The 27,989-nt window shown below is 36.4% G+C and overlaps 7 protein-coding genes and 2 pseudogenes across 29 annotated transcripts in view; all 9 read left to right on the top strand.

The window, feature by feature from the left end:
• Positions 727–4,499, top strand: LOC104708181 (merozoite surface protein CMZ-8-like). 22 transcript variants are annotated; one of them, XM_010424689.2, is made up of 18 exons: positions 727–917; positions 1,056–1,094; positions 1,236–1,274; positions 1,509–1,547; positions 1,672–1,710; positions 1,874–1,912; positions 2,047–2,085; positions 2,209–2,247; positions 2,389–2,427; positions 2,571–2,609; positions 2,733–2,771; positions 2,935–2,973; positions 3,108–3,146; positions 3,283–3,321; positions 3,451–3,489; positions 3,806–3,844; positions 3,961–3,999; positions 4,189–4,499. In XM_010424689.2, exons 1-18 carry the CDS (start codon positions 830–832, stop codon positions 4,341–4,343), a joined length of 867 nt encoding a protein of 288 aa, XP_010422991.1. In that variant the 5' UTR covers positions 727–829; the 3' UTR covers positions 4,344–4,499. The 22 variants fall into 22 exon arrangements, with proteins under 22 accessions (XP_010422991.1, XP_010422992.1, XP_010422997.1 ...); XM_010424690.2 differs by having other exon boundaries at positions 4,195–4,499; XM_010424695.2 differs by lacking the exon at positions 3,283–3,321.
• Positions 5,395–6,770, top strand: LOC104708185 (non-specific lipid-transfer protein-like protein At5g64080). The gene is made up of 3 exons (XM_010424706.2): positions 5,395–5,791; positions 5,935–5,970; positions 6,468–6,770. Exons 1-3 carry the CDS (start codon positions 5,458–5,460, stop codon positions 6,623–6,625), a joined length of 528 nt encoding a protein of 175 aa, XP_010423008.1. The 5' UTR covers positions 5,395–5,457; the 3' UTR covers positions 6,626–6,770.
• On the top strand, positions 7,592–9,838 carry LOC104709864 (annotated as a pseudogene).
• LOC104708186 (phosphatidylinositol 4-kinase beta 2) lies at positions 10,325–18,745 on the top strand. The gene is made up of 16 exons (XM_010424707.1): positions 10,325–12,442; positions 12,826–13,017; positions 13,126–13,174; positions 13,385–13,517; positions 13,671–14,106; positions 14,382–14,462; positions 14,549–14,668; positions 15,205–15,274; positions 16,638–16,735; positions 16,826–16,930; positions 17,331–17,384; positions 17,564–17,707; positions 17,800–17,853; positions 17,940–18,014; positions 18,151–18,234; positions 18,330–18,745. Exons 1-16 carry the CDS (start codon positions 10,880–10,882, stop codon positions 18,429–18,431), a joined length of 3,360 nt encoding a protein of 1,119 aa, XP_010423009.1. The 5' UTR covers positions 10,325–10,879; the 3' UTR covers positions 18,432–18,745.
• LOC104708187 (NAC domain-containing protein 82) lies at positions 19,071–22,025 on the top strand. Of its 2 annotated transcripts, none has more exons than XM_010424710.2 (5): positions 19,071–19,210; positions 19,556–20,076; positions 20,170–20,447; positions 20,742–21,170; positions 21,400–22,025. In XM_010424710.2, exons 2-5 carry the CDS (start codon positions 19,920–19,922, stop codon positions 21,802–21,804), a joined length of 1,269 nt encoding a protein of 422 aa, XP_010423012.1. In that variant the 5' UTR covers positions 19,071–19,210; positions 19,556–19,919; the 3' UTR covers positions 21,805–22,025. The 2 variants fall into 2 exon arrangements, with proteins under 2 accessions (XP_010423012.1, XP_010423013.1); XM_010424711.2 differs by having other exon boundaries at positions 19,575–20,076.
• Positions 22,411–24,322, top strand: LOC104709865 (annotated as a pseudogene).
• Positions 24,603–25,783, top strand: LOC109124993 (pentatricopeptide repeat-containing protein At3g46870-like). Its single transcript, XM_019228898.1, has 2 exons — positions 24,603–24,987; positions 25,089–25,783. Exons 1-2 carry the CDS (start codon positions 24,652–24,654, stop codon positions 25,503–25,505), a joined length of 753 nt encoding a protein of 250 aa, XP_019084443.1. The 5' UTR covers positions 24,603–24,651; the 3' UTR covers positions 25,506–25,783.
• LOC104708188 (probable gamma-secretase subunit PEN-2) lies at positions 25,918–27,396 on the top strand. Its single transcript, XM_010424712.2, has 2 exons — positions 25,918–26,323; positions 26,949–27,396. The coding sequence occupies exons 1-2, from the start codon at positions 26,053–26,055 to the stop codon at positions 27,107–27,109; spliced, it is 432 nt and encodes a 143-aa protein (XP_010423014.1). The 5' UTR covers positions 25,918–26,052; the 3' UTR covers positions 27,110–27,396.
• Positions 27,552–27,989, top strand: part of LOC104708190 (2-oxoisovalerate dehydrogenase subunit alpha 2, mitochondrial-like) — a 2,994-nt gene continuing 2,556 nt past the window's right edge. The window contains exon 1 of the mRNA XM_010424713.2: positions 27,552–27,927. Coding sequence (XP_010423015.1) covers positions 27,709–27,927 — 219 coding nt within the window. The 5' untranslated portion in view covers positions 27,552–27,708. The remainder of the gene's footprint in view (positions 27,928–27,989) is intronic.

The following is a 27,989-nucleotide window of genomic DNA, read 5'->3' on the forward strand; positions in this document are numbered from 1 at the left end:
ATTTTTTTAGGCGGTGATAGATTCTAGTACAGTAGTTTTTAGCCTTTTTGGATTTTGTTTTTCAGAAACTCATTTTCTCTCCAATCTAGATTTTAAAATAAATAGATTCCATAATTAATAGGGAAACTGGAAAACTAGTTTTTAGCTTTTCTTTATAATTATTATTACTTTATTAGTAAAACTAAAATCCACAAATTTTTATTTAAGGTTAATGAAAATGAACTTAAATTAAAAATTTCTTGATTTTAATCTTTATGCTTACTTTATAGATTTAATGTAATTAATTTAATATTTAACTAATTTATATGCACTTAACAAGTCATATATCAATTTATATATTTAATACTAGAAGTTTATGGATGGTTTAATTATTTTAGCTAAACAAATAAATAAATAATAATGTATCATGATGACGTGCAAGTTCTCAAGAGTTCCCTTTAACTATTACACAAAACATTAATATGGCATAAAATCATTTGAATACAAATCCTCCACTTTAAGGAAAGTATGTTTTTTTTTTTGGTAAAGTTAAGGAAAGTATGTTAAAGAAGAGGTTACTAATATTATTTCTACCTCTTTCATTTTTTTTTTAACAAAACAATTGATTTTTAACTCTTTCTTTTTAAGAATAATTAAAGCTTTAACAATCAAGTAATTTGAGCAAGATCTTACATTTAAGAACCAAAAATTACAAGTTACATAAAGAACATATGACACATACATAAACATATGCCCAATATTTAAACAGGGCCATTTCACTCATTCTACCACCCTTTTTCAATTTCTTTTCTCTCAATTCTTATCTAAGACCAAAACAGAGTATCAAACAATGACTTTTTTCACTGCCATGATCTCTCTTCTCCTCCTAGTTCTCTCTGTTTCCTCAACTTATGTTCCTACAAATTCTGTTACACAATGTATATATGTCTTTCTCTTTGTTGATTTTGTTATTAATCATTTTTTATTAAGAGAAATCATATTTTAGTTGAATTTCTTCAGTAGTTATATATAAAAATGTAACTAATAAAGCTTTTTTGTTTTCGCTTTGATGGTAGTATCTACTCTAACTCCACATGCAAATCCTATAGCACAATGTATATATGCCTTTCACTTTTGTTTATTTTATTCTTAATAGTTTTCTCATTAAGATATATAAATCAGATTTTAGTATAAATGTTTTGTAGTTATATAATTGTCCAATTAATAAAACGTGGTTGTTTTTGTTTTGATGGCAGTGTCTACTCCAACTCCACCTGCAAATCCTATTGCACAATGTATCTATCTTTCTCAATGTTTATATTATTCTTAATTGTTTTTTAAGATTTTTCTTTAATTTTTCCGTAATTATATATATATATATATATATATATATATATATAATTATCAAGTGCAAATCTTATTGCACACTGTTTGACTTCATTCTTAATCATTTTTCATTAAAATAAATAAGATTTTTTAAAATTTCTTTCGTAGTTATATATAATTTTCTAACTTTTTTTTTATTGTAGTATCTAGTCCAACTCCACCAGCAAATCCTATTGTACAATGTATTTGTATTTTTTTTTAAAATCTTAATCATTTTTCATTAAGACAAATCAGATGTTGGTTTAATTTTTCCATAGTTATATGACTATATCTAATTAATAAATATTTTTTTCCGTTTGATTGTAGTGTCTACTCCAACTCCACCTGCTAATCCTATAACACAATGTATCTATCTTTCTTTTTTTGTCTATTTTTCCTAAACCGTTTTCTTTTTTTTTTTTGTGCACCTAAACCGTTTTTTATTAAGATAAATCAGGTTCTTATTTATTTTTACTGTGATTATATAATACTATCTAACTAACATTATCTGTTTTTGTTTTTGTTGTAGTATCTACTCCAACTCCACCGGCAAATCCTATTGCGCAATGTATATATCTTTTACTTTGTTGATTTCATTCTTAATTATTTTTATCAACGTAAATCAGATTTTGGTTTAATTTATCATGTAGTTATATAATTATCTAATTAATAAACTTTGTTTTTGTTCTCGTTTGATTGTAGTGTCTACTCCAACTCCACCAGCAAATCATATTGCACAATGTATCTATTTTTTTGTCTATTTTATTCTTTATCATTTATTCATTTAGATAAATCAGATTTTTGTTAAATTCTTTCGTAGTTATATATAATTATTTAATTAAGTTTTTTCCGTTTTGATTGTAGTGTCTACTCCAACTCCACCTGCAAATCCTATTGCACCATGTATATGCGTTATCTACTTATCTTTGTTGATTTATCTCTTAGTTATTTGTATAGAGATAAATAAGATTTTTGTTTAATTTATTTATTAGTTATATATAAAGAATTATCTAATTAGAAAGTTTTTTTTCATTTTGATTCCAGTGTCTACTCCAACTCCATCTTCAAATCCTATTGCACAATGTATCTATATCTTTCTCTTTGTCTATTTATTCATGATATTTTTTCTTTAAAATAAATCAGATTTTTGTTTTATTTTTATCTTAAATATATATTATTATCTAACTGATAGAGATTTTTTTTTTTGGTTTTGGTGTTTGTTGTAGTATCTACTCCAACTCCACCGGCAAATCTTACTGCACAATGTATATGTCTTTCTCCACATTGGTTTCATTCTTAATCATTTCTTACTCAGATAAATCAGACTATGTTTATTATTTTCATAGTTATATATAATTATCTAACTAATCTTTTTTTTTTTACTGTAGTGTCTACTCCAACTCCACCTGCAAATCCTATTGCACAATGTATCTATCTTTCTCTTTGTCTATTTATTCTTAATCGTTTCTTCGTTAAGATAAATCAGATTTTTGTTTTATGTTTTCCGTAATCAGATTTTTGTTTTATGTTTAATCGTTTCTTCGTTAAGATAAATCAGATTTTGTTTTCTAATTTTGGTGTTTGTTGTAGTATCTACTCCAACTCCACCTGCAAATCCTATTGCACAATATACATGTCTTTCTCTTTGTTGATTTCATTCTTAATCATTTTTAACTAAAATAAATCAGACTTTCGTTTAGTTTTTTTTGTACTTATATATAATTATCTAATTCATAATTCTTTTTTGTATCATTTGACTGCAGTGTCTACTCCAACTCCACCTGCAAATCCTATTGCACAATGTATCTATCTTTCTCTTTATTTGATTAATCTTAATCTATTTTTTGTTAAAATAAATCAGATTTTGTTTAATTTTTATCTTAATTATATTTTATTATCTAAATAATAGAGATTTTTCTGTTTTTGTTATTGTTGCAGTATCTACTCCAACTCCACCGACAAATCCTATTGCACAATGTATATGTCTTTCTCTTTGTTAATTTCATTCTTTTATTAAGATAAACGATAAATCAGACTTTGGTTTATTATTTCGTATTTTTATATAATTATCTAATTACTAAAAAAAAATATTTGGTTTGATTGCAGTGTCTACTCCAACTCCACCTGCAAATCTTATCACACAACGTATCTATTTTTCTCTTTGTCAATTTATTCTTAATAATTTTTTGTTAAAATAAATCAGGTTTTTGTTTAATTTTTTACCGTAATTATATATTATTTTCTAACTAATAGAGATTTTTTCTGTTTTTGTTTTTGTTGAAGTGTCTACTCTAACTCCACCTGCAAATCCCATTGCACAACATACCTATCTTTCTCTTTGTCTATTTTATTCTTAATTGTTTTTTTATTAATATAAATCATATTTTTTGTTGATTTTTTCTGTACTAATAGATTATTATCTAACTTATAGAGATTTTTTCTGTTTTTGTTTTTGTTGAAGTATCTACTCCAACTCCGCCGGCAAATCCTGTTGCACAATGTATATGTTTTTTTCTTTGTTGATTTTGTTTTTAATCATTTTTATTAAGATATATCAGATTTTGATTTATTTTTTCTAGTGAAATATAATTTTATATATTTTCGTTTTGATTGCAGTGTCTACTCCAACTCCGCCCGCTAATCCTATTGCTAGATGTATTTGTGTTTCTCTTTGTTGATTTCATTCTTACCATTTTCATTAAGATAAAATTAAATTTTGGTTTGATTTCTTTTGAAGTTATATATAATTTATCTAATTAATTTCTTTTAGGGATTTTAAGTTGTGTCAAACTTGGTTTCGTGTTTTTGACTCTTGTCTTGTTAATTGTTATGTATTTGTGATAGCTACAGTTCTTGCTGCTGGACGATCAGGATCAGGACCATCCGCTGCTCCAGCTCGAAGCCCTTCTCAGACGAGCCATGGATCTTCGTTGATTCCAATCTCTGGCTTGACATTTGTAATCAGTGGCGCATTGGTCATATTGTTCTCTCATATCTAAAACCCGAGATCCCTTAACCTAAATAAAGACCTAAGCGTATTTTAAATTAGTTGTGGTGTTTCCATAATTCCATAAAGACTTATCATGTTTCACTGATTACAACTAATTTATGTGTTTTTTATAATTCCATAATTCCATAAAGACTTGTGTTTTTTATGTGTTTGTTTGGTAATTTCTATTATTTGAGTTGACTAGTGGTTATTTCTATATTTTGTTTCGTTGAATCACAATAAGTCATTAAACCATCTAACAAAGTTCTAAATCGAATTATGAAAAGAAAAAAATAGTTATCTGCAAACTCGATAAATTCTCCATGCATTAAACGAAAATGTAAAAAAGAAGGGACATGGTTAGGAAAGACTTTGCCGAATAAAACCAACCCAAAGGTCTTCTTCGGTTCAGTTTGGTTTTGACAGTCATTCACCAAAAAAAAAAAAAAATTGCAAGATAAACCAAAACTTCGGTTAAATCTAGTTTTTTGCGGTTAAATTTAGTACTTCAGTTATTTTGGTTAAATTTAATACCGATACGTCTCGATTATTTTGGTTAATTTGGATTCCCGGTAAATTGATACTGTACTAACGACATTTTAAGTTTAAACCAAAAAAAAAAGTTTAAACCAATACCTCCAATACAATGTAAAATGAGCTATTGAATAATAATTGAATGCAAAATGACAAAACTTGTTTTTTTTACAACAAAAGATTAAAATGGAATAAAATTCACCAAAATTAAATACTATGGAATCAAGAAACATAAAAGTTTGAATACAACAAATCTTTTTTTTTTTTTTTTTGCAAAAAATACAACAAATCTATGTGTTAATATTTTACCTTTTTTTTGTCTGTATTCTTTCTCACAAATCAAATGATTTTGGTAACAAAAGATTAATTCAACCAAAAAAAAAGCTCTATCAAAAGGATAAAAATCAATTAAATATGGGAAAGATCTTACATTGAAGATAAGAAACCACACACGGAATGAAGGAAACGCGTGAAGTGTACGTAAGACGCCATGACCTATATTTATACAGAGCCATTGCACTCATTCTACCAGCATTTCTCAGTGTCTTCTCTCTCGATTCTTCTTCGAGACCAAAACAGAGAATCAAACAATGGCTTTCTTCTCCGCCACGATCTCTCTTCTCCTCCTCGTTCTCTCTGTTTCCTCAACTTCTGTTCACGGAAGCCTTGTTCCCCCCTTGGAGTGCTCCGCCCTGATGATGAACATGGCGGGATGTTTAGCTTTTGTGACGATCGGGAGTACGGTGGATGTACCCACAAGTTCGTGTTGCAATGGTCTCAAGACAATTCTCGATACGAACGCGGCATGTTTATGTGAAGGGTTGAAGACCAGTGGCTCCATGGGAATCAAAATGAACGTTACCAAAGCCTATACTCTTCCCGCTGCTTGTAAACTTAATGCTCCCTCGGTCTCATCTTGTCAATGTGAGATTTCTCCTTCATCTCTCTGTTTCTCTTCTTGTAGATCCCTGATTTTTCTGGATTCTGATCGATCCTTAAGATAAACCAGATTTTGGTTAGTTATATATTTATCTGATTTATAGAGGGTTTTTTGTTTTGTTTGGCAGTGCCTATTCCTCCTACCCCTTCTCCTAATGCGAAAGGTATCTGTCTTTCTCTTTACTGATTTCATTTTTAATCATTTTTTCATTTGTTATATATTTTGCCATAACAAAGATTTGTGAATTTTTTTATTCTTTTTAATGCTATGAATCTTTGGATTTCTTGCTCTTGAATTCTGTTTAGTTGGCGTTATAACTTATAACAATATAATCTATGGGAAGTGTAAAGGTCAATAGCGATTATAATAAAAATCTGATGATGTTTTGGATTTGGATTTCATGTATGCTTGTCTCATGTAACTATGCCATGATAACAAGATGTAAAAGTACTTAAGCTTGTATAGATGTGATCTCTAATGTCATGTGCCATGATCATGTAAACTAGCTACGTGAGTAGGGCTTTGTCAAAATCTCTTTTTCGTTAAGATTGATCTGATAGACCTAATACTAGTTGTGTAGTTAATTTTTCTAGGGCTTTTAAGGTGTGTCAAGATTGGTTTCGTGTTTTTGACTCTTGTCTTGTTATGTATTCGTGACAGCTCCAGTTCCCGCTGCTGGACCACGATTAGGATCAGGTCCATCATCTGCTCCAGCTCCAAGCCCTTCTCAAGGGAACCCTGGCTCTTCGTTGATCCCAATCTATGGCTTGACATTTGTAATCAGTGGCGCACTGGTTATATTGTTCTCTCTTATCTAAAATCCGATATTCCTATACATGTATTAGACCTTAGCGTATCATTTAGTTGTGCTGTTTCCATAACTCCATTAAGACTTATCAGGTTACCATGAAGACTTGGGTTTGAAATGTGTGTTTTGTTTGGTAATTTTATTATTTGAGTTGACTGGTGGTTATTTCAAATAATACTTATTTCTATTTTTTTTAATTGAATCACGCAATAAGTCAGTAAACCATCTAACAAAGCTCTAAATCGAATTACGGAAGAAAACAAATTTGCAAAGTCGACTAATTCTCCATGCATGTGATTATGAATAAGTCCATTGGGTATTAACTAAACGAAAATGTAAAAAACGTGGCTATTAAAAAATATATATACAAAAAGAAAAAAAAAATCGAAACCTCTCATCAAATTAATGTAAAATCGATCCATGCAGATATAAGGCAAAAGAATGAAAGATACACAGAAAAGAAAACTCCTTAAATATCAAATCTTTGCAGCCGTTGAGTTGAGCCTCGAACAAGTATTCAATAATTTCAAAGAGTGGAGATACCATAGCCTCGAAAAGATAACCCAAAAATATAATCTAGTTTAGAACCAAAACCGGCCATTCATCGTAGCTTTGTCCTTAATTTGTAGTTCAACTTTAGTGGCTGGTCATCTAACATTCAAAGATATTATATTATTTATGTGCTCCCTCTAAAATGATTCAATGCCTATTATGGCATGCATGTGGTATAAATTTTCTTAGTCAATGTGTAAATACACCTTGCATATTTCACTCCTTATAGGCTTTTTATTTTTAAGTATACAATAATTTGATACACCAATTTATAAGGATATATTGTTTTCAATAATAAATTTTTTTGAACAATACAACATTTGAAAGAGGAAAAAAATGTAAAGGGTGTAAAATACAACATATAGTCAAAAACTAAGATATATTATACATCCTGTGTTGAGATTTCATGTTCATAAGAACAACCATGGAGTTCAAGCTCAACATTTCAAACACAATCGTTAAGACACTAGAGACTAGTCTTCTTTCTCTTTGTTCTTCATGCATTCCAGATCACAGAAGCCAAGATTCACCATCACACTTTCACGGTATTGTAAAAAATAATAAAATATTTTTGACAAATATGAAGAGAGATAGAGAGATGGATATATAAAACTGATTGTGTATGTCGTCGGTTTTTATATCCACAGATAAAGTCAAAAGCGTACACTCGACTTTGTGATACCAAAAACATTTTGACGGTGAACGGAGAATATCCCGGACCGGCGTTGAAAGCAAACCGTGGTGATAAGCTCGTCGTCAATGTCGTCAACAACGCAAAATACAATATCACTCTCCATTGGTAAACACTCTTGTTGATCATAAAGTTGAATTCGTATAGACTAGCTAATGTTTTATATACGATGTAGAGAATCATGCATGTTTGAGTGTTTGTCATTTTAGGCACGGAGCAAGACAAATCAGGAATCCATGGTCGGACGGACCCGAATATGTGACTCAATGTCCGATCCGACCGGGAGAGAGCTATGTATATAGAATTGATCTTACGGTTGAAGAAGGAACGATCTGGTGGCACGCACATAGCCAGTGGGCACGTGCCACCATCCATGGAGCGTTTATTGTCTATCCCAAACGTGGCTCACCTTATCCTTTTCCTAAGCCTCACCATGAAATCCCTCTCATTTTAGGTACACTCACACTACTTTGTTGATGTGATTAGGTTGCATGATTGCGTTACGAAAAAAGCTTATCTCGGATTAATATTGTTACGGTGTAACGTTACGTGACAATTGACAGGTGAATGGTGGAACAAGAAAAACATAATGGATATACCAGGAAACGCTAATAAAACCGGAGGTGAACCGGCCATCTCTGACGCATATACCATAAACGGACAACCCGGTTCTCTGTACGCCTGCTCTAAACCGGGTAAGCCTCTTCCAAGTTTCAACACTACAAAGCTCTCAAATCTTTAATCAATCACAATTTTCATTTTTGTCTTTATTATTCCGAAACAGATACATTCACAATAACGGTGGTGCCTGGCCGACGATACCTTCTTCGGATTATCAGCGCCGTGATGGACGAAGAACTCTTCTTTGCAATCGCAAACCACACCTTAACCGTTGTCGGCAAAGACGGTCTCTACTTAAAACATTTCAAATCTAATTACCCAATGATCACTCCGGGACAATCCATTGACGTCCTCCTCCATGCTAACCAGCGGTCTAGTAATTACTTTGTAGCGGCTCGAGCTTACTCCTCGGCCTTTGGTGCCGGTTTTGACAAAACCACCACCACAGCCATATTGCAATACAACGGTGTTTCTTTAAACCGAGGAAACCAACCGGTTTTACCCTACCTGCCTCCTTACAATCGTACCGAGGCATCTATCCGGTTCACTAACCAATTCAGAAGTCTTGGATCCAGTAACCATCCCGTTAAAATCGACACTCGTCTTCTCTAAGCGATCTCCGTGAACTTGATGAACTGCTCCGACGATAAACCTTGTAACGGCCCCTTCGGAAAGAGATTCTCGTCGAGCGTTAATAACATCAGCTTCGTGAACCCGTCGGCGGACATTCTCAGATCCTATTACCGCCGCATCGGAGGCGTTTTCCAGGAGGATTTCCCGAGAAATCCGCCGAAGGAATTCAATTACACCGGCGAGAATCTTCCGTTTCCGACGAGGTCCGGCACAAAAGTGGTTGTTCTTGATTACAATTCGAGCGTTGAGCTGGTTTTACAGGGGACGAACGTATTGGCTTCAGATAATCACCCGATTCATCTCCATGGGTATAGCTTCTACGTGGTGGGTTCGGGTTTTGGGAATTTCGATCGCCGGAAAGATCCGTTGAAATATAACCTAGTTGATCCACCAGAGGAGACTACCGTCGGTGTTCCTCCTAACGGCTGGACCGCCGTCAGATTCGTAGCTAATAATCCAGGTCAGTTCACACTACTCTACACTTTGTTACGTTTCTCTCAAACGTACGTTTTCATGCAACAATGATAAATTGATAATAATTTTTATTTTTGTTGACGATGTTTTGGTTTTGTTTGTTTATTACTGTATATAATAGGGGTGTGGTTGTTGCATTGCCATATAGAGAGACATGCCACATGGGGAATGAACGCCGTGTTCATAGTGAAAGATGGACCGACTAAATCATCTCGAATGGTCAAGCCTCCTCGTGATCTGCCTTCTTGTTAGCTAGTTTAATTACTCACTGTAATAAACAATAGTTTGATTGGTGCATTAGTTTCGCGATTCAATAATCATAAAATTTTGTACCTTTTCAATCATATGTACAATAATTCAAGGTTTCTTCTGTCAATCTTATATCGTTTTAAAAAAAAAATTGATTTTCAATGATTACACAACTCTTCGAAGCTTTTACCAATTAAAGTTTATGAAATTTTCTGCCATATGAATGGACTTTTGAATTAGTTGTAGACTTGTAGTCCCATAATTTATTTAAAATCGAATTTATTTTTTGAAAGAGACATGTTGACCAAATTTGATTGGTGGTATTTAAATTCAAAATTTAAATTCGCCATCCATGTGAAAACTCAATAAATATGGAGGGAAAACCAAACGAAATTGCTCCTGAAAGATTTGATCGCGTGGTTTTACAGCGCACGTTAGATCTCATCATTCGATTTCGACATAATAAAATACCATTTTTTTAATTACAAAAAAAAAATAATACTGTCAACAAATAATTACTTCCTCTCTCTCTCTCTCTCCTCTCTTGTCGTAAGCCTCAGACAAAAAGGGCTGAGACGGCGGAGACGACGACGGCGATTGATTGAACTCCGCTGCTTTCAACTCTGCCTTTGAATTTTCTTTAAGCTTGCAACTCATAATGAGATTGCTTTCGAGAAAGAAGCTAATTACTGGGGTTCTCTCTTACTCTTCTCCCTGAGATTGTCTCGCTTTCCGGCAAAATTCTCCGTCACTACCGGTTTTTATTGACTTGAAGACTATGAATCTTGTGGTTTGTGCTTCTACATTTAGGTTTTTCTAGTTAGGACTTAGGAGAACCTGTGGTTTGTAGCATTGTCAAGTTCTCAATTCTCTCGATTGGAGATTCGAATTTTAATTTTTAGTATATGAGATTCGGGTTTCGAGTGAAGGTTTTAGCGTTTAAGGTTTAGCATAGAGAGAAACCCCAACGATCTACTTGTTTTGTTTCCGATGATCTGAGTCTGTGAGCTAGAATCACTTATTTTTAGGCTGATCTTCAAAAAAATGCAGATGGCGCAGTTTCTTTCACTGGTTCGAGGTGAATCAGCTGAGTCTCCCCGTGAGATTTCCTCACCCAGTAACCTCTTTGGTGGTGACTCTGGTTCAAACGGGTGGCTTATCCGATTTTTTGACTCTTCCTTCTTCTGTGAGTGGATTGCAGTCAGTTATTTGTACAAGCACCAGCATTCTGGTGTCAGGGATTACTTATGCAATAGGATGTATACGCTTCCTTTATCTGGTATTGAGAGCTATCTCTTCCAGATTTGTTACTTGATGGTCCACAAACCAAGTCCCTCTCTTGATAAGTTTGTTATAGATATCTGTGCAAAGTCACTTAAGATTGCTCTGAAAGTGCATTGGTTTTTGCTAGCTGAGCTTGAGGATTCTGATGATAATGAAGGCATTGGTAGGATTCATGAGAAGTGCCAAACTGCAGCTACTCTGATGGGTGAGTGGTCAACTCTTATGCGGCCACAGAACGAGCCTTCTACTCCTGGGAGCAAGAATCCGGTTCTTAATAAGTTTTTGTCTTCGAAACAGAAGCTCTTCTCATTGACTTTATCTCCTCCCACACAGAAGTCTTTGTTATTCTCACCTTCCTCAGGGAGCAACTTGCAGGATGGTGGTAGTCAGTTGTCTGAGGACGACAATAAGATTTTTAAGAAACTAATCCCAAGTCCTAAAGTTAGAGATGCTTTATTGTTTCGGAAGTCAGCTGACAAAGATGACGTGGAAAGTGAAAAGGAAGGATTCTTCAAGAGAATCTTGAGGGACAGCAGAGGTGAGGACGATGAACAAGTGTCGAACTCAGAGGGGTTCTTTAAGCGACTTTTAAAGGAAAATAAATCAGAAGAGGAGGAGATACCAAACAATTCTGAGGGGTTCTTCAAGAGGATTTTGAGTAGTAAATGTGATGATGCGGAATTGACATCGAGTGCAGATGGATTCTTTAAGAGATTGTTACGAGATAATAAAGGAGATGAAGAGGAATCGGGTGCAAACTCGGAAAGTTTCTTCAAGAAGTTATTGCGGGAGAGTAAAAATGAAGAGGAGGAGCCAAATGCAAACTCAGAAGGGTTCTTCAAGAAACTATATCGTGAGAGCAAGAATGAGGATGATAAAGTTTCTCACTCAGTGGATGGTGAGGAAAAAGATGGGTTTCTTAAAAGACTTTTCAAAGAAAAGTTTGATGAGAAAAGAATTGGCAATGACAGGAATGAGACAGATGAAATTGTGCATGCTGACGAAAGATCTGGTGAAGATAATGAAAGCGAGGGATTTTTCAAAAGATTCTTTAAGGAGAAGTTTGAAGACAAGCAAGACACTGGCAAAGCCGATGATGCGAATGAAAACGAGGATGATGAATCTTCAGAATTCTCACTATTCAAAAAACTGTTCCATAGACATCCAGAAGACGCAAAAACTACTTCAGCAAATGAAAATAGCAGCAATGTCGGTATAGTTGAAAGCAGTCCTGGGACAAAAAACTTTTTCCGCAAATTGTTCAGAGATCGTGACCGGTCTGTTGAAGATTCTGAACTTTTCGGTTCAAAGAAATATAACGAGGTTTGTCCTCATATGACTTCTTTTGTTTTTCCACATATATTTCAAATTTAGGTTTCATCTGTACTGCTTAGATATTCTTTTGTTTTCTTTCAACTCACATCTCCAGATTCATTCATCAGTTCAAGACTTCTTTCTAGGATATAAGATGAGATATCATCTTTACATATTAGACTATCGAAAAATGTTGTGCTTGTTTTGCTTGGTAGTTCACCCTCATAGGATGATAGTATATGATGTCAAATAAGTCAAGAGCGCTGATGCTCCCAGATCATGTCAATCTTCTCTCATTATAATGAATTTAGCTGGGGGAAAAAGGTAGTATGCCTGCCATTCATTATATGTGTTGGATTTGCAGGCTGCCACTAATTTTCTGATCTTTGCAGAAGTGTCCATGTTCACCTAAACAGCGGAATGATACTCCATCTCAAAAGCCCCCACTGCCAATTAATACCGCAGCACAGTTCAGGAAAGGGGCTTACCACAAGTCTTTGGAGTTTGTACATGCATTATGTGAAACGTCGTATGATTTAGTAGATATTTTTCCCACTGAAGATCGGAAAACTACTCTTCGTGAGGTGATCCTTTTATCCCTACCTTTCTATATTTTGATGATGAAATTGCAGATATTATCATTCTCCTTTATTTTCATCTAAGAGTTTATGTTTTTTTTTGTTTGGTTTTAGTCCCTTGCAGAGATCAATTCCTATTTAGCCGAGGCTGAAACTACTGGAGGTATTTCATTAAATTATAACTTAGGTTTTCTTGTACGGTTTCTCACATAAGAGAGACAAGTGCTCCAATCCATTTGGCATTTAAACATCACCTCTTGCATTAAAGTCATTTTAAAGCTGTTATTTTTACTCTGTTTATGTTTATTCTATTGCGGTAAATGATTCAATATCAGATATTGATGATAATTTTTAAATTTCAATTACATTTCAGGAATTTGTTTTCCAATGGGGAGAGGAGTTTATCGTGTCATTAATATTCCTGAAGACGAGTTTGTTCTTTTGAATTCTAGGGAAAAGGTGCCTTATATGATATGCATGGAAGTTTTGAAAGCGGAAACACCCAGGTAAATATAAAAGTCAGAAGTTTGATTAATCCACTGCTTTTGCTTTTCTTCTAATATTTTCAGAAGTCACTTTCTTATGTTCTAATTATATTTTAAAGGGTTTCCATGATAACCCTCTCTCATTGTTCTTATTATCTTCTGAAACTTTTGTAGTGGTGCTAAAGACACATCTAAGTCCCTTAAGCTTTCTAAAGGAGGCATTCCAGTGGCAAATGGGGATGCATTCTTGCAAAAGCCACCTCCATGGGCGTATCCACTATCGACTGCTCAGGAGGTTTACCGTAACAGTGAAGACCGAATGTCACTATCAACTGTTCAAGCAATTGATGAAGCAATGACTCATAAGTCTGAGGTAAAATTTGTGAGTGCAAGTCTCTCGGTGGAGAAGCATAGAACTTCATTTAAAGAATCAGTAAGTAGTGGTGTGACTGGTGTCCTGAGGACTGGTCTGGATAGTGATCTTGAGTGGGTTAGGGTGGTGCTGACGGCTGATCCAGGTCTTAGAATGGAAAGCATTGCTGATCCAGGAACCCCACGTCGAAAGGAACATCGTCGTGTTCCAAGTATTGTTGCCTACGAGGAAGTAAGGGTGAGTGTTTCTTGATAAGAAACTTGTAAAAGGAAACTACCTGTTTTTGCCCTAGTGAAATTTGGCTACTTTTCTATTTCTCTGCTGGATTACTGAAAACATCATACTCATCAAGGAATGTTTCTGCTTCACTTATTATGTGTTTCCTAATATACCATACAGATTATTCACCTAAACATGCATCTAAGTTTGGATATGAAATATCAGCTGTAAAAGTGTGTGTTATCTGCTCGATGCCAATTTTCTTAACGACCTCCCTATGATCACTTGTTCAGGCTGCTGCAGCGAAGGGGGAGGCACCTCCTGGTCTTCCTCTCAAAGGGGCTGGTCAGGATTCATTAGATGCACGGTCTATGGTGATTGCTTGTTGATTTGAGAATTAGGTTATTCCTTTAATTGTTTTGTCTTCTAGGTGTTGAACCTTTCTTTTGTGGCTCACCAGGCCAATGGTGAAATGCTGAAAGCAGGTGATGCCTTATCTGGTGAATTTTGGGAAGGGAAGCGACTAAGAATTCGTAAAGATTCATTATTTGGAAACCTACCGGGTTGGGACTTGCGTTCTGTAAGTACTGGATAAAGGGATTCTACTTATCTTCCGCTGGGTTTTCCTTATAGAGTATATTTTCTACTTGAATTTCTTGTGTAGCAACAAAATAAATAATGGATTTGCTTTACTCCATGCTCAATCATTTTGAATAGAAGTCGAAGGTCTCTGTTTTTTTATTTGTCAGAAATACGGTTACATGTATTAGTAATAGGCTTCACTCAAAGTTTGATCAAGAAGAGAAACTACTTGTAAAGTTTTTGTACGTAGATTAGTTGGTCCGTTGTATAGCTTTTTTTTTGTTTTTTCTCGTTGAAACTGAATACTGTTGCTTTGAGTCTTTGATAATTCAATAAGGGGTTCTGCTTTTGATAAGATTCTGCTTTCAGTTTCTTTCCAGCTGCATGTAAAGTTGGTTATACTTGTTGACATTGAAAGTTGTTGTGTAGGAATTCGGATTGCTTATGAATAACCATGTTAAAAAACTTGGATGAAATTGTGTCATTCCAAATTTTTCCTGCTTCTTGATGTTAACTAGCTCTAGATCTTTGCAGATCATTGTGAAGAGTGGTGATGACTGTCGGCAGGAACATCTTGCGGTGCAACTCATATCTCATTTTTTTGGTGGGTGATGATATTTTTATTTATTTACCATGTGCCTGGTAATTTCACTGTTTTTAGGGTTTGGCTTCCCAAGTTGTGCTTTTATATCGTCGTCTTCTATTTTCTATCCTGCCATCTTATATAAGCATCTATACACAAATTTCTGCCTTATATAGTGAGTAAATAGTAACGGCCTTGTTCATGTTCTAGATATATTCCAGGAAGCAGGTCTTCCCCTCTGGTTACGTCCTTATGAAGTCTTGGTTANCCAATTTTCTTAACGACCTCCCTATGATCACTTGTTCAGGCTGCTGCAGCGAAGGGGGAGGCACCTCCTGGTCTTCCTCTCAAAGGGGCTGGTCAGGATTCATCAGATGCACGGTCTATGGTGATTGCATGTTGATTTGAGAATTAGGTTATTCCTTTAATTGTTTTGTCTTCTAGGTGTTGAACCTTTCTTTTGTGGCTCACCAGGCCAATGGTGAAATGCTGAAAGCAGGTGATGCCTTATCTGGTGAGTTTTGGGAAGGGAAGCGACTAAGAATTGGTAAAGATTCATTATTTGGAAACCTACCGGGTTGGGACTTGCGTTCTGTAAGTACTGGATAAAGCGATTCTACTTATCTTCCGCTGGGTTTTCCTTATAGAGTATATTTTCTACTTGAATTTCTTGTGTAGCAACAAAATAAATAATGTATTTGCTTTACTCCATGCTCTATCATTTTGAATAGAAGTCGAAGGTCTCTGGTTTTTTTATTCTTCAGAAATACGGTTACATGTATTAGTAGTAGGCTTTACTCAAAGTTTTATCAAGAAGAGAAACTACTTGTAAAGTTTTCGTACGTAGATTAGTTGGTCCGTTGTATAGCTTTTTTTTTTCTCGTTGAAACTGAATACTGTTGCTTTGAGTCTTTGATAATTCAGTGAGGGGTTCTGCTTTTGATAAGTTTCTGCTTTTAGTTTCTTTCCAGCTGCATGTAAAGTTGGTTATACTTGTTGACATTGAAAGTTGTTGTCTAGGAATTCGGATTGCTTATGAATAACCATGTTAAAAAACTTGGATGAAATTGTGTCATTCCAAATTTTTCCTGCTTCTTGATGTTAACTAGCTCTAGATCTTTGCAGATCATTGTGAAGAGTGGTGATGACTGTCGGCAGGAACATCTTGCGGTGCAACTCATATCTCATTTTTTTGGTGGGTGATGATATTTTTATTTATTTACCATGTGCCTGGTAATTTCACTGTTTTTAGGGTTTGGCTTCCCAAGTTGTGCTTTTATATCGTCGTCTTCTATTTTCTATCCTGCCATCTTATATAAGCATCTATACACAAATTTCTGCCTTATATAGTGAGTAAATAGTAACGGCCTTGTTCATGTTCTAGATATATTCCAGGAAGCAGGTCTTCCCCTCTGGTTACGTCCTTATGAAGTCTTGGTTACATCTTCATACACTGCCCTTATAGAAACAATTCCAGATACGGTAAATATGCTACTTTATTTGGTATCCTGCAACAAGTCTTGTTTTGATCTTGGAAAGCTCATGTTATTGTATCACCTTCCTCTCCTGCAGGCTTCTATTCATTCTATTAAAAGTAGATACCCTAACATCACAAGCCTGCGTGATTTTTTTGATGCCAAGTTTAAAGAGAACTCTCCAAGTTTTAAGCTTGCTCAGGTAATGTACTCTTCAGGTACATTTTAATAATTCAAATCCGCCATCGAGTTGGCTGTTTTTTTACAGGAATTTATTGACTTAGTCACTTAAACATGCTGTTGTTCGAATGAGAAGTGTGGAATATACATAAGATGTATTCTCTTCACAAAAGTGTGCAATGGAGGACCCAATTTCATTATTTCATACTGAAGCCGTTTCTGAGCAAGAGAAATATAGAGCTTGATATGTCTTACACTATTTTTTTTATTCCCCTTTTATGCAGAAGGGTTTTCATAAAATTAACATGTATGGTTTGACATTTGATAACAGGCTACATTAAAGTCTTCTCCATGCATCAATTAAAAGTGTGTCTGCAATAGCAATTTATGCTCCGTATTTTTCAAATTATCTTCTTTTGCAGAGGAATTTTGTTGAGAGCATGGCTGGATATTCGTTGGTCTGTTACCTTCTGCAGGTAGATTGTCTTTAACAACTGCGTCTCTCAGGATTGTGTATTCATAAGTGTAGGCACATAAGTGCTTTAAACAAGAACGAAAAAATTCATGAGTTTGGCACTCATGATGATGTTCATAAGTTCCATGATTGCTTGGTCTTAGTTTTATGGCTCGTGATGTCCACTGTTTTCTCGTTCAGATAAAAGACCGCCATAATGGAAACCTTCTGATGGATGAAGAAGGTCACATTATACACATTGATTTTGGCTTTATGCTTTCAAATTCTCCTGGTGGCGTTAACTTCGAGAGTGCCCCATTTAAGCTCACCAGGGAACTTCTTGAGGTAAGACGCATGTTTTTATTAATCTTCTTCCCTCTTTTAAGCAATGAAAAATATTTTAGCTTAGTTATACTCGGAAACACTTGCACATCTAGGTCATGGATTCTGATGCGGAAGGAGTTCCGAGCGAGTTCTTTGACTATTTCAAGGTATCCCTCCAAGTCACTTAAAGGCTCTAATTTTCTCCTACTGTCTGTAGCTATTAAGTAGTACCTCCAATGGTCAACTGTTTCAGGTGCTATGCATCCAAGGATTCCTAACATGTAGAAAGCATGCCGAACGGATTATTCTTCTCGTCGAAATGTTACAGGTATTATGATCCGAGTCAATATTTGCTTATCGATTTTCTGACGAGAAGCATCTAAAAAGTGGGAGAGCTATGATAAGTTAATAAAGGAACGAAATCACTTCCCGGCTGAATAATTTGCGGTTTCTTGCTTAATCAGGATTCGGGGTTTCCTTGCTTCAAAGGTGGTCCACGCACCATTCAGAATCTAAGAAAAAGGTTCCATCTAAGTTTAACCGAAGAGGTAAATTACATTTCTCCCTTTAATTCTACCAATGTCAGCATCGTTGATAAGATTGATGTCTCAAGTCACAACTGTTTCCTTTTTGTCATAACCAGCAATGCGTCTCTCTGGTGCTCTCTCTAATCAGCAGCAGCTTAGATGCTTGGCGAACCCGACAATACGATTACTACCAAAGGGTGTTGAATGGAATATTGTGATTGTTGATTTTGTACAAAAGTTTGAGATATCATCATCAGTGAATCAACCTGATCACAGACTAAAAACATGTATACATACTACCATGGTTGTGTTGTTCTCCATGTTCATTGCATGTGAAGAACCTTTTTCACAACTGTATAGTATCAGAGACCTTCGAGCTCCAGAGAGCTCTTTAAGGAAATCAATTACAAGAATAGAGTGAGAGACATTGTGTGACCAAAAACACTTTTGTACATAATAAGATAGTTTGTTCCAGAGTTTGATTTATATATCCTTTATCTATAAAAGGAGCATTGGCAAAGCCAAAAGTAAATTCATCTTCTTCATAAACCTTTTTTTCCTTTTCCCAAATTGCAATTCTTTCTTTGTTTTCTATTTATTTATTTGTGATCAGTGTAACAATGTGTATATTATTTTAATCGTAAGTTGCAATTTTTTTTTGTTTTTTTGTAATAATTTTGAGTAGTAAAAAAAAACTTAAGTGAAGAAAAACAGAAAAATGTAATTAGGCCTGACTCGATTATAAACAATTACACTCTTTTTTAGTAGGCTTTGTGATTGAAAATGGGCCCGCCACTGTAGAAGCAGCAAAGGCGTAAGGTTTGGAGCTGTCTGCTATATAAACCCTAATACCACAACCCTTGACCCAGTTCTCTGGCTTATCCTTCACGCCATTCTCTAAATCTCTCTCTCTCTCTCTCGCTCGCCTCCTCCCCCTTACGCCGATCGTCTTTTCCCACCGTCGAGTCTTTTTCTCTCTCTCTCTGTCTCTCTACGGGTACGATTTTATTCTCTGATTCTAGTTTTGGATTTTGTGATTCCTCTTTGATTTTTCCGATCTAGTCGTCGTTGTCGTTTACTTCTTTTCAATTTCTGAAATGGGTTTTTCTGTCTCTTTTGGTTCTATTCGTGTAATCTCTGGTCTGATTTGATACTCAATCAGTTTTTAGGGTTTTACATCGTCTAAGCTAGATCCCTGAAATTTTATGTCTTTATGATAGGTGATTTGATACTTAAGAGTTGATGAGTTGCTTCTGTGTGTATTTGCTTTTCTTAGTTGGGGTGTAGTTGAAATCTTCTTCTTTTTTTGTTTTTGTTTTTGGTGTCAATGTCTCAATAACAGGCTTTACGTTGTACACCAGATGTCTGTTGATCTCTGCAAGAAGAATCCATCTTTTCTTTGGTGTGACTGTGGTTATATGAGCAGGGGGAGGTTGTGGTGTTTTCAGATAATCTTGTTCAGGCACTGGACTTGACCTTCTTCACCTCTTCTACTTCTCTCTCTCTCTCTCTCTCTCTTTTCTTTATTTTCTCTATTTCTTCCTGGCTTCTTTGGATTTTTTCTGTCTAGTTTGATTACAAACCATTCGGTTGTGTTGGTCCTGTTTACTGTGAACTTGAAGACTAAGTTTTCTGTGCAAGACTCTCACTTCACTTGTGAGGAGTTTACAGAAGATTGTGCAAAGTTTTCCCCTTTGGATTCGCCAATGGGGAAAACTAAGTTGGCTCCTGGATTTCGTTTCCATCCGACTGATGTTGAACTCGTGAGATATTACTTGAAGAGGAAAATACTGGGGAAGAAGCTCATTGTCGATGCTATTGCTGAAGTTGACATTTACAAGTTTGAACCCCCTGATTTACCTGGTATCTATTCTTAAAAACCTTATTGTTCTGTTACTGTCATGTTTTCGGATGTCCATCCTATTATCTCTAACTTGGGAGTCTTTGTCGTTACAGATATGTCTTATATCAAAGGTGGGGATCTTAAGTGGCACTTCTTTTGCCCGAGGGAAAAGAAGTATGCTAGTGGTGTTAGGGCAAACCGTGCAACTGACTGTGGTTACTGGAAGACCACAGGGAAGGAGAGACCTGTTCTGTGCAATTCTGAAGTTGTGGGGAAGATTAAAACTCTGGTTTATCACTTTGGTAAGTCGCCTCGTGGGGAGCGGACTGATTGGGTTATGCATGAATACAGGCTTGAAGACAAGGCACTGGCGCAGATGAATGTTCCTCAGGTATTATAAACTGATTAACTATGGCAATATGATTTTAACTTGAACATGTGTTTAGGTTTCAGTACTTAATGATGATAGCTTGTTGTTTTCTTTATACTTTAGCTGCTCTGATACTGTGTGGCTGTTCTGATTTTCATCGAACCTTGTAACTGCCTTATCCTGCCTGCAACTTTTCCCTTCTTCCACTTATATATTGTTTCCGACTTGTTTAGTTTGATAGTTTATTGCTTATCACCCATGTCATGTAAGCTTATATCACTCTTTCTTTACTTACAGTTATGTTTTGGACTGCAGGATACTTATGTGGTGTGCGTTCTGTTTAAAAAAGACGGACCAGGACCTAGAAATGGAGCCCAATATGGAGCTCCATTTAGGGAAGAGGACTGGAGTGATGAGGAAGAACGTACTGATGTTCCTACGACTAGCAATCCCACAATCTTTCATGAGCCTAGCAAAGATACCAGTCTGGCTGTGACTGTCGCAGATGACCCCAACAAGGATTGTTTCGGTGGCATGATATCAGAATCGTGTGTCTCCGATTTCCTACCAACTACAACTAATACCACCAGCAAACTTCCAGATCCAAGTGATGCAGCTAACACTCCTATGTCTGTTACACCTCTGGCAGAGACCTTACAGACCCCCAACAACAACAATGATGACTTATATGCAATGTTGGATCTATTTGATGATGACGAAGAATTCTTGGGGTTCCCCAGTGAGGTACATTTTTGGCATTCTTTCTTCTTTGGCTTAGTGTAATGATAAGAAGCCGGTGTCTCTGCCTGCTTTTAAGCGTGTAAGGCTGCTTTGAAGCTGCTAGGTGTTATAGTGGCATTGGGACGTAGTAACCATTAGAAAAGCTTCCTTTCTGTATTTCCCAACGTTGTTCATCCAAATCAATTCTTGCTGTTTTGCAAGTCTGTGTATCTCATAGTTTATCATTCCACAGGCAATACATAATCCCGGTGTCTCAGCTCCGGTTTCCTTAGAAGACATTTTCAACGGATTACCAGACTTGGACAATATGCATAACAACATGCCAAGGGCGTCCTCGTACGACCTAATTGAAAACTCGGAGTTATACTTAGAGCTACAAGACCTCACTGCTCCATTACTACCTCCTCCTCTGACTGCTCCATTAAATCCTCAAACTGCTCCATTAAATCCTCAAACTGCTCCATTACTACCTCCTCCTCTGACTTCTCCATTAAATCCTCAAACTGGGAATGTCAATGACTCGAGAAGCCCATATCTGTATAATCAAGGGCACTTTGACTTCTCTGGTGCTAATGATGATGATCCTTCTGGCTTTTCTGCTAACATGGGACATGGACCAGACTCTGGAAAACGATGAAAACTTCTTCTGCCCGAGGTCGGTCTGCTTCACAAATCAACAGATGCACTTCAGACAGAAGAAAAGAAGCACTCACTACCATTGTTTATTCAATTTCTGGACTTTTCTGGTCTTTGAATTAGTAAACCTCTCAATCTGTCGACATTTCTCTATCTCTACCTTCGGTTGCTGTATTTATAAATATTTTCAAAACATTTTTGCAATTTTGCTTCTTTTTGTTATGGCTTATAAGCGTCTAGCTGATAAGATCAATTGATGAGTGCTTCTTTAAAAAACACTGACGATTGACTTTACCCACTAAAAACGAATCAGGGCATAACAAAACCCCAGACAGAAAAACACGAACATTATAGTTATAGCCAAAGTCAAATCACAAGACAAGAACGAAAGACGTAAACAAAGAAGAAGAAGAAGAAACGGTACTAGAATTAGGACCAAAACAGAGACGGTTTGATTTTGTTATTAAATGGGCTTTGTAGGCCTATTTGGTTGGCCCACCTTACAGCATCAACGAGTCGATCTCGTTTTATTTATATAGCTTTTGGGTTTGAGCGATTTGATTGAGAAACTCTCTTTTCACTAAACCCGATTGCTGCTGACTTTGAATTCAATTTCCTCTTTCCCAATTTGTCTCTCGCTTTTAACTCGTTCGTTCGTTCGTTCGTTCAGAGTCAGAGATATTGACGTCGATCGTACGGTATCGGGAAGGGTGATGGAGAACACAGACGTCTTCTCGGGTCTCCACAATTTTCTGAGTAAACCCTCCGCCAAAGATTTCATCAAATCAATTAAAAGGTTCTCTCTCTCTCTTTTAGTCTTTCTCTCTAAGTGTTTGTGTGTTTTAGGTTTATTTGCTCTCTCTTCTTACAATGCGGCATGACCTTATTTGCTCTGGTTATCAATTGTATTGTTGGTCTCTCTACCTACAAATTTCATAAGATATGTTTTTGAGTTGTGCTAGTTTTTTCTAATTGATGTTTGCAGTTTCATTGTTTCGATCTTGAACACTGCACCAAACCCTGAAAAAGACTGTGATGCAGTTCAAGAGTTCTTTTCCAAGATGGAAGCTGCTTTCAGGGCTCATCCACTTTGGTCTGGTTGTTCCGAGGATGAATTGGACAATGCTGGAGATGTAAGTATCATCACAACATTTTTTTTTTTCATTATATATATATTTTAGCTGCCTTTAATCATGTTCTGTATGTAGGGCCTGGAGAAGTATGTCATGACAAAGTTATTCCCACGAGTTTTTACATCAAACACCGAGGATGTTATATCTGATGAGAAACTCTTTCAGAAGATGTCGTTGCTTAAACAATTCATATCTCCTGAAAACTTGGATATACAACCAACTTTTCAAAACCAAACATCATGGCTCGTAAGTCACATCTAGCTCTCGGTATCGTAGTCTATTTCTTCAAATAATGCTACTTGCCTATGATAATTAATGCATCCTCTTCTTTTATGGCAGCTAGCTCAAAAAGAGCTCCAGAAGATAAACATGTACAATAGTCCTCGTGATAAGCTTATGTGTATCCTTAGGTGCTGCAAAGTGATTAATAACTTACTGCTAAATGCTTCAATTGCTTCAAACGAGAATGCACCTGGTGCGGACCAATTCCTTCCTGTTCTCATATATGTTACCATTCAGGTAAAGGTTTGAAACAATTTATATTTGCATGATGATGGTTTCTGATGTCTTTATGTGTTTTTCATACTCTTGTCTTCGGATTGTGAAACTACATTTACTAATGATCATTATTATTTACTTTGTTTCTTTTTCAGGCTAACCCTCCACAATTTCACTCAAACTTGTTGTATATACAAAGATATAGGCGTCAATCTAAACTGGTTGGTGAAGCTGCCTACTTATTCACTAACATACTCTCTGCAGAGTCTTTCATCTCAAGTATTGATGCAAAATCCCTCTCAATGGACGAAACTGACTTTGAAAATAAAATGGAATCTGCACGGGCACGTCTTTCTAGTATGTCAAGCAGCCAGTCTTATCAAACTGATCACGACGCTGCACCCACTTGTCATCATAGTCCTAAGAGAGAAAACACACTTTTGCATACAAAATCGTCTGATAGTCTCTCTGTTACCACCACCAATGAAACACTGAGTACGAAGAGTCAAAGACCAATCAAGAAAGCTTCGGATTTGGAAAACAAGGGTGCCGCTACACTTTTGAATAATAGAAGTGAGGAGGGAACCAAAATCTATCAAGAATATCCTTACATGTTTGCAAGTGTTGCTGATTTAACGATAGGAGATGTTGAAGGCTTGCTTGATAATTATAAACATCTCGTTTTCAAATACGTTGCACTTTCCAAAGGCTTGGGTGATGCAACAACATCTTTAGCTCCATCAGTTTCACCTTCGCAAGCGTCTAAAAGACTCTCTCAGAATCTTACAAGATGGTTTTCAAAGGTTCAAACGAAAAGCGAAAACTGACAGGAGCGTCGATGATTTGATCCGAGCTCTACAACATTGTGAGGGAGACAATTGTTCATAAGCTCTCAGATGTAAAACAAGAATCAAGACTTACATTTTTACAAATGTAGTCGGATTTGGTTCTTGAATGCTACTTGTAATTTTACTACCACATTTGTTTGATCATAGGAGAGAAAATAATACAACTTCATTAATTTAGTAGACAATTTTTATCATCCGACAAATTGAAATACCAACCGGTTTAAATCTGAGTACCGGTTAAGGGTTCATCTTCATGAAGTCAGTGAAACCAAAACCAGTCAGAAGGGTATTTTTGTAATTTTCCGTCAATTTATGTTCCTTTTGTCACCCACACCACTCGAGAGGAAGACGGAGAGAGTAACGGCGAATATGGAAGGGATTGGGCTGCGAAGTTGCGGCGAGGAGATTCTCCGTCTCGGGTCTAGTTTACGCGGTGGTAACGGCGTCAGGTTTCCGGTTCTTCGGCGAGCTATGGTGATAAAGATGAGAGACCGTGGCAAGAACAGGAAACCATTGCAGAGAGGTCGAATGCTCAGTATCGAAGCGATTCAAGCGGTTCAAGCTTTAAAGCGAGCTAATCCTCCTCCTCCTCCTCCTCCTTCTTCTCCCATGTCTTCTTCCAAATTCCGTCGGCTCTTGAAATTCGATATGGTCGCCGTTCTCAGAGAGCTATTACGCCAAAGCGAGTGCTCTCTAGCTCTCAAGGTTCGTCTCTGCTTCTCTCTCTCTCTCTCTCTCTCTCTCTCTCTCTCTCAATCCATCATGTTTGAGCTGTGGATATATCTTAATTTTGAAATTCGTTTTAGGTATTTGAAGAGATTCGAAAAGAGAATTGGTACAAGCCTCAGGTGAGATTGTACTCAGATATGATCGCTGTAATGGCGGATAATATTTTGATCGAAGAGGTTAGCTATCTTTACTATGCAATGAAATCAGAAAAGGGTTTAATGGCTGACATTGAAGGCTTCAACACTCTCTTGACGACACTTTTGAATCATAAGCTGTTTGATCTTGTCATGGATTGCTATGCCTTTATGCAGTCAATTGGGTATGAGCCTGATAGGTCTTCCTTTAGGATTTTGGTCTTAGGTCTCGAATCGAATGGTGAAATGGGTTTATCTGCTATTGTTAGACAAGATGCTCATGAGTATTACGGTGAATCACTTGAGTTTGTCGAAGAAGATGAAGAAGTATCTAGTGGGACTGGTGGTGTGTTGATCTAAATGATGGAGTAGGAAAGTTGAGAGATTGGAGATCTTTATGATAGAGCTTGATGTTTGATCATACTGTATACTAATAATATCTTCCAAGTAGGAGCCGATTAGATGATGCGTGGATTTTTGTATCTAAGGTTAGCCGAACCATATCATGTAGGCTTTGTGTGTTGTAACATTGGAATGTTACCACCGAGTACGCGTTTTTTGGATTGCATCAGAGAAGATACGAAACTTGAATCTGTTCCACAGTCACTCAAGTCTATGGTAAACAACAATAATAGCTAGCTACAAATCCATAACAACTGGAGTTTTGTTATTCTTAAAGCTCTTGTTGACGTAAAATTCTTAGTTGAGAGAAGCTTGCAGTAGCTCAATTTCATCTTTGTTTTTATGTTCAAATTTTCAAACAAATTGAATTTGTGTGAATATCTGCTATGTGAGACTGAGACTCATAAGTGTTTCGCGGAAACGACGTCGTTGCATCTCGGTGTTCAATTTTTATTCGTGAGTTTTTTTTTTTCAATTTTTTTTTTTTCTCAAGTGGCTGAGAAAAATGGAGGAGGCTTCACGGAGCGACGACTCCAATCTGAACCCTATACGCAATCGGAATCCGACACCAAACCCATTGTCGACGATCATCTCTTCAGCGCAGGTTTGGCCAACCATCGACGGTCCGTTGGGGTTAACGGAGGAAGCATCGGTGGACTACGCTCGTCGATTCTACAAGTTCGGTTTCGCTCTCTTGCCTTGGCTTTGGTTTGTCAATTGCTTCTACTTCTGGCCTGTTCTTCGTCACGCTCGAGCTTTCCCTCAAATCCGCAATTGTAAGTTTTCAGATTGTGGAAGATACCGTTTGGGAATGTTAGAATCGGGGTCTTTTGATTCTGGCACTAGATCTTCTGAAATAGTACAATCTTGTTGGTATTTACTGTTTCTATACTGTAATGGCTATGAGTTTTTTTCCTCTGACGGATACTTGATAAGTCCATTGGAGTTTAAAGATTTGACTGTGTATTGGCATATTCAGGTTCAAATCTTATGAAGTTATAAACATTTAGTGTGTAGAGAGATACCATTAGAGTTCGTTTATAGGAAGCAATAAACAGAATAAGTTAAAGGGGGAGTGTCTCATAATCCAGTGGCTAATGAGATTGTTCACAAGTTATCATTGTTCTATGATGATAGTGTATCCTTATTTGATATGGGCGACCACTATACTCTATGTTTGTTAAATCTTTCTCACTCGTCACGACTGGCTTTGATGTGTTATTGCCTTTGATCTGGGGGGACACTACTCTGGAATTGATGATCATTCTTGTTTTGTCTTTTGAGTTATTTTGCTACTTCTGATTCTAAGAAGATTTAAACTTTTTTTATATCTTTTTTTCAGATATGAAATATGTACACATTATCCTCTCTTACTCCTTTGAAAATCTTCTGTTACTACAGATGTTGTTCGATCAGCAATCGGCTTCAGTGTCTTTACAGCTCTTCTTTCCGCGTGGGCATTGACATTCTCGATAGGAGGAGAACAACTTTTCGGCCCTGTCTATGATAAGCTGGTTATGTACAACGTTGCTGATCGTCTCGGCTTGTCTGGCTTGGCGTAGCTCCCTCCGGCTTTTCTCTCTACCGTTTATGGTTAACGTAGTAGAAACAGGAAGATCACATTGCCTTTATAACTTTGCCTATTCCGTTCTGCTGTGTTTCTTTGCAAATCATAAGTTGTTTTTAACAAAAGTGGAGATCGCTGGTGTGAATGAATGTAGTAAGTTTGGCTTGGAATAATCTCATTCATCTGTCAGTGAAGTTAATCAGTTAGTTCTCAATACATCATGTGTGAGTTCCTTGTGTTAAACAACTGTTCAAAGTGTAACCCAAATGGGCCATTTAAATAGTCTTGTGGCCCATATTTGTCTTACATCGTTGAGTCTTGTTTGGAGACACGCTAGCGACTCGATCGATTCATGCGTTCAGCGTTTGACAATCACGGTTCTTAAAAGATTCCACTTTTCTATTAAAGAAAGGGAATCAATCCGTACCTGAAACAAAACACATAACTGAGTAAGACAAGAACCAAACACTTAACAGTAACCCCTCTCTCTCTCTCTATCTCTATCTCTATTCTCTACACATCATCACCCTCGTTCGTGTCACTCTTCATCCGTCCATTTTCTTCAATCAAATAGGGAAAAAAAAAAAAAAAGAGATGGCTCTGCGTTTGAGATCTTCAACCTCGAAATCGAATTTCCTCAACATTCTCAGATATAACAACCTCGGTTTCGGTACTGCGAGCCACGCGGCTCGACATCTCCGCACACATGATCCTACGCTGCTTCGAGTTTCACAGAATCCAATTAGTCGGTTCTGTAACACCATGGCAGAGAAACTCTCGAGTGTTGGTGAGAACGAAGACGCCAACGCTCAGGTGCATGCAAAATGTTTACCAATTCCCCCAATTACTCTCTCGTTTTTTTTTTTTTTTTTTTT

The sequence above is a fragment of the Camelina sativa genome, chromosome 8 (assembly GCF_000633955.1).
Source record: "Camelina sativa cultivar DH55 chromosome 8, Cs, whole genome shotgun sequence".
NCBI lineage: Eukaryota > Viridiplantae > Streptophyta > Magnoliopsida > Brassicales > Brassicaceae > Camelina > Camelina sativa.

Excerpts from the sequence above, each read along its gene's own strand:
- LOC104708181 (XM_010424689.2), top strand. The coding sequence starts at position 830 with ATGACTTTTTTCACTGCCATGATCTCTCTTCTCCTCCTAGTTCTCTCT. Across the intron at positions 918-1,055 it reads TACAAATTCTGTTACACAAT|TATCTACTCTAACTCCACAT; the intron begins GTATATATGTCT and ends CTTTGATGGTAG. Across the intron at positions 2,610-2,732 it reads GGCAAATCTTACTGCACAAT|TGTCTACTCCAACTCCACCT; the intron begins GTATATGTCTTT and ends TTTTTACTGTAG.
- LOC104708186 (XM_010424707.1), top strand. The coding sequence starts at position 10,880 with ATGCAGATGGCGCAGTTTCTTTCACTGGTTCGAGGTGAATCAGCTGAG. Across the intron at positions 17,385-17,563 it reads TGGTCTGTTACCTTCTGCAG|ATAAAAGACCGCCATAATGG; the intron begins GTAGATTGTCTT and ends TTTCTCGTTCAG. Across the intron at positions 18,235-18,329 it reads ATCTAAGTTTAACCGAAGAG|CAATGCGTCTCTCTGGTGCT; the intron begins GTAAATTACATT and ends TGTCATAACCAG.
- LOC104708187 (XM_010424710.2), top strand. The coding sequence starts at position 19,920 with ATGGGGAAAACTAAGTTGGCTCCTGGATTTCGTTTCCATCCGACTGAT. Across the intron at positions 20,448-20,741 it reads CGCAGATGAATGTTCCTCAG|GATACTTATGTGGTGTGCGT; the intron begins GTATTATAAACT and ends TTTGGACTGCAG. Across the intron at positions 21,171-21,399 it reads TCTTGGGGTTCCCCAGTGAG|GCAATACATAATCCCGGTGT; the intron begins GTACATTTTTGG and ends ATCATTCCACAG.
- LOC109124993 (XM_019228898.1), top strand. The coding sequence starts at position 24,652 with ATGGAAGGGATTGGGCTGCGAAGTTGCGGCGAGGAGATTCTCCGTCTC. Across the intron at positions 24,988-25,088 it reads AGTGCTCTCTAGCTCTCAAG|GTATTTGAAGAGATTCGAAA; the intron begins GTTCGTCTCTGC and ends AATTCGTTTTAG.
- LOC104708185 (XM_010424706.2), top strand. The coding sequence starts at position 5,458 with ATGGCTTTCTTCTCCGCCACGATCTCTCTTCTCCTCCTCGTTCTCTCT. Across the intron at positions 5,792-5,934 it reads CTCGGTCTCATCTTGTCAAT|TGCCTATTCCTCCTACCCCT; the intron begins GTGAGATTTCTC and ends TTTGTTTGGCAG. Across the intron at positions 5,971-6,467 it reads CCCTTCTCCTAATGCGAAAG|CTCCAGTTCCCGCTGCTGGA; the intron begins GTATCTGTCTTT and ends TATTCGTGACAG.
- LOC104708188 (XM_010424712.2), top strand. The coding sequence starts at position 26,053 with ATGGAGGAGGCTTCACGGAGCGACGACTCCAATCTGAACCCTATACGC. Across the intron at positions 26,324-26,948 it reads TTTCCCTCAAATCCGCAATT|ATGTTGTTCGATCAGCAATC; the intron begins GTAAGTTTTCAG and ends CTGTTACTACAG.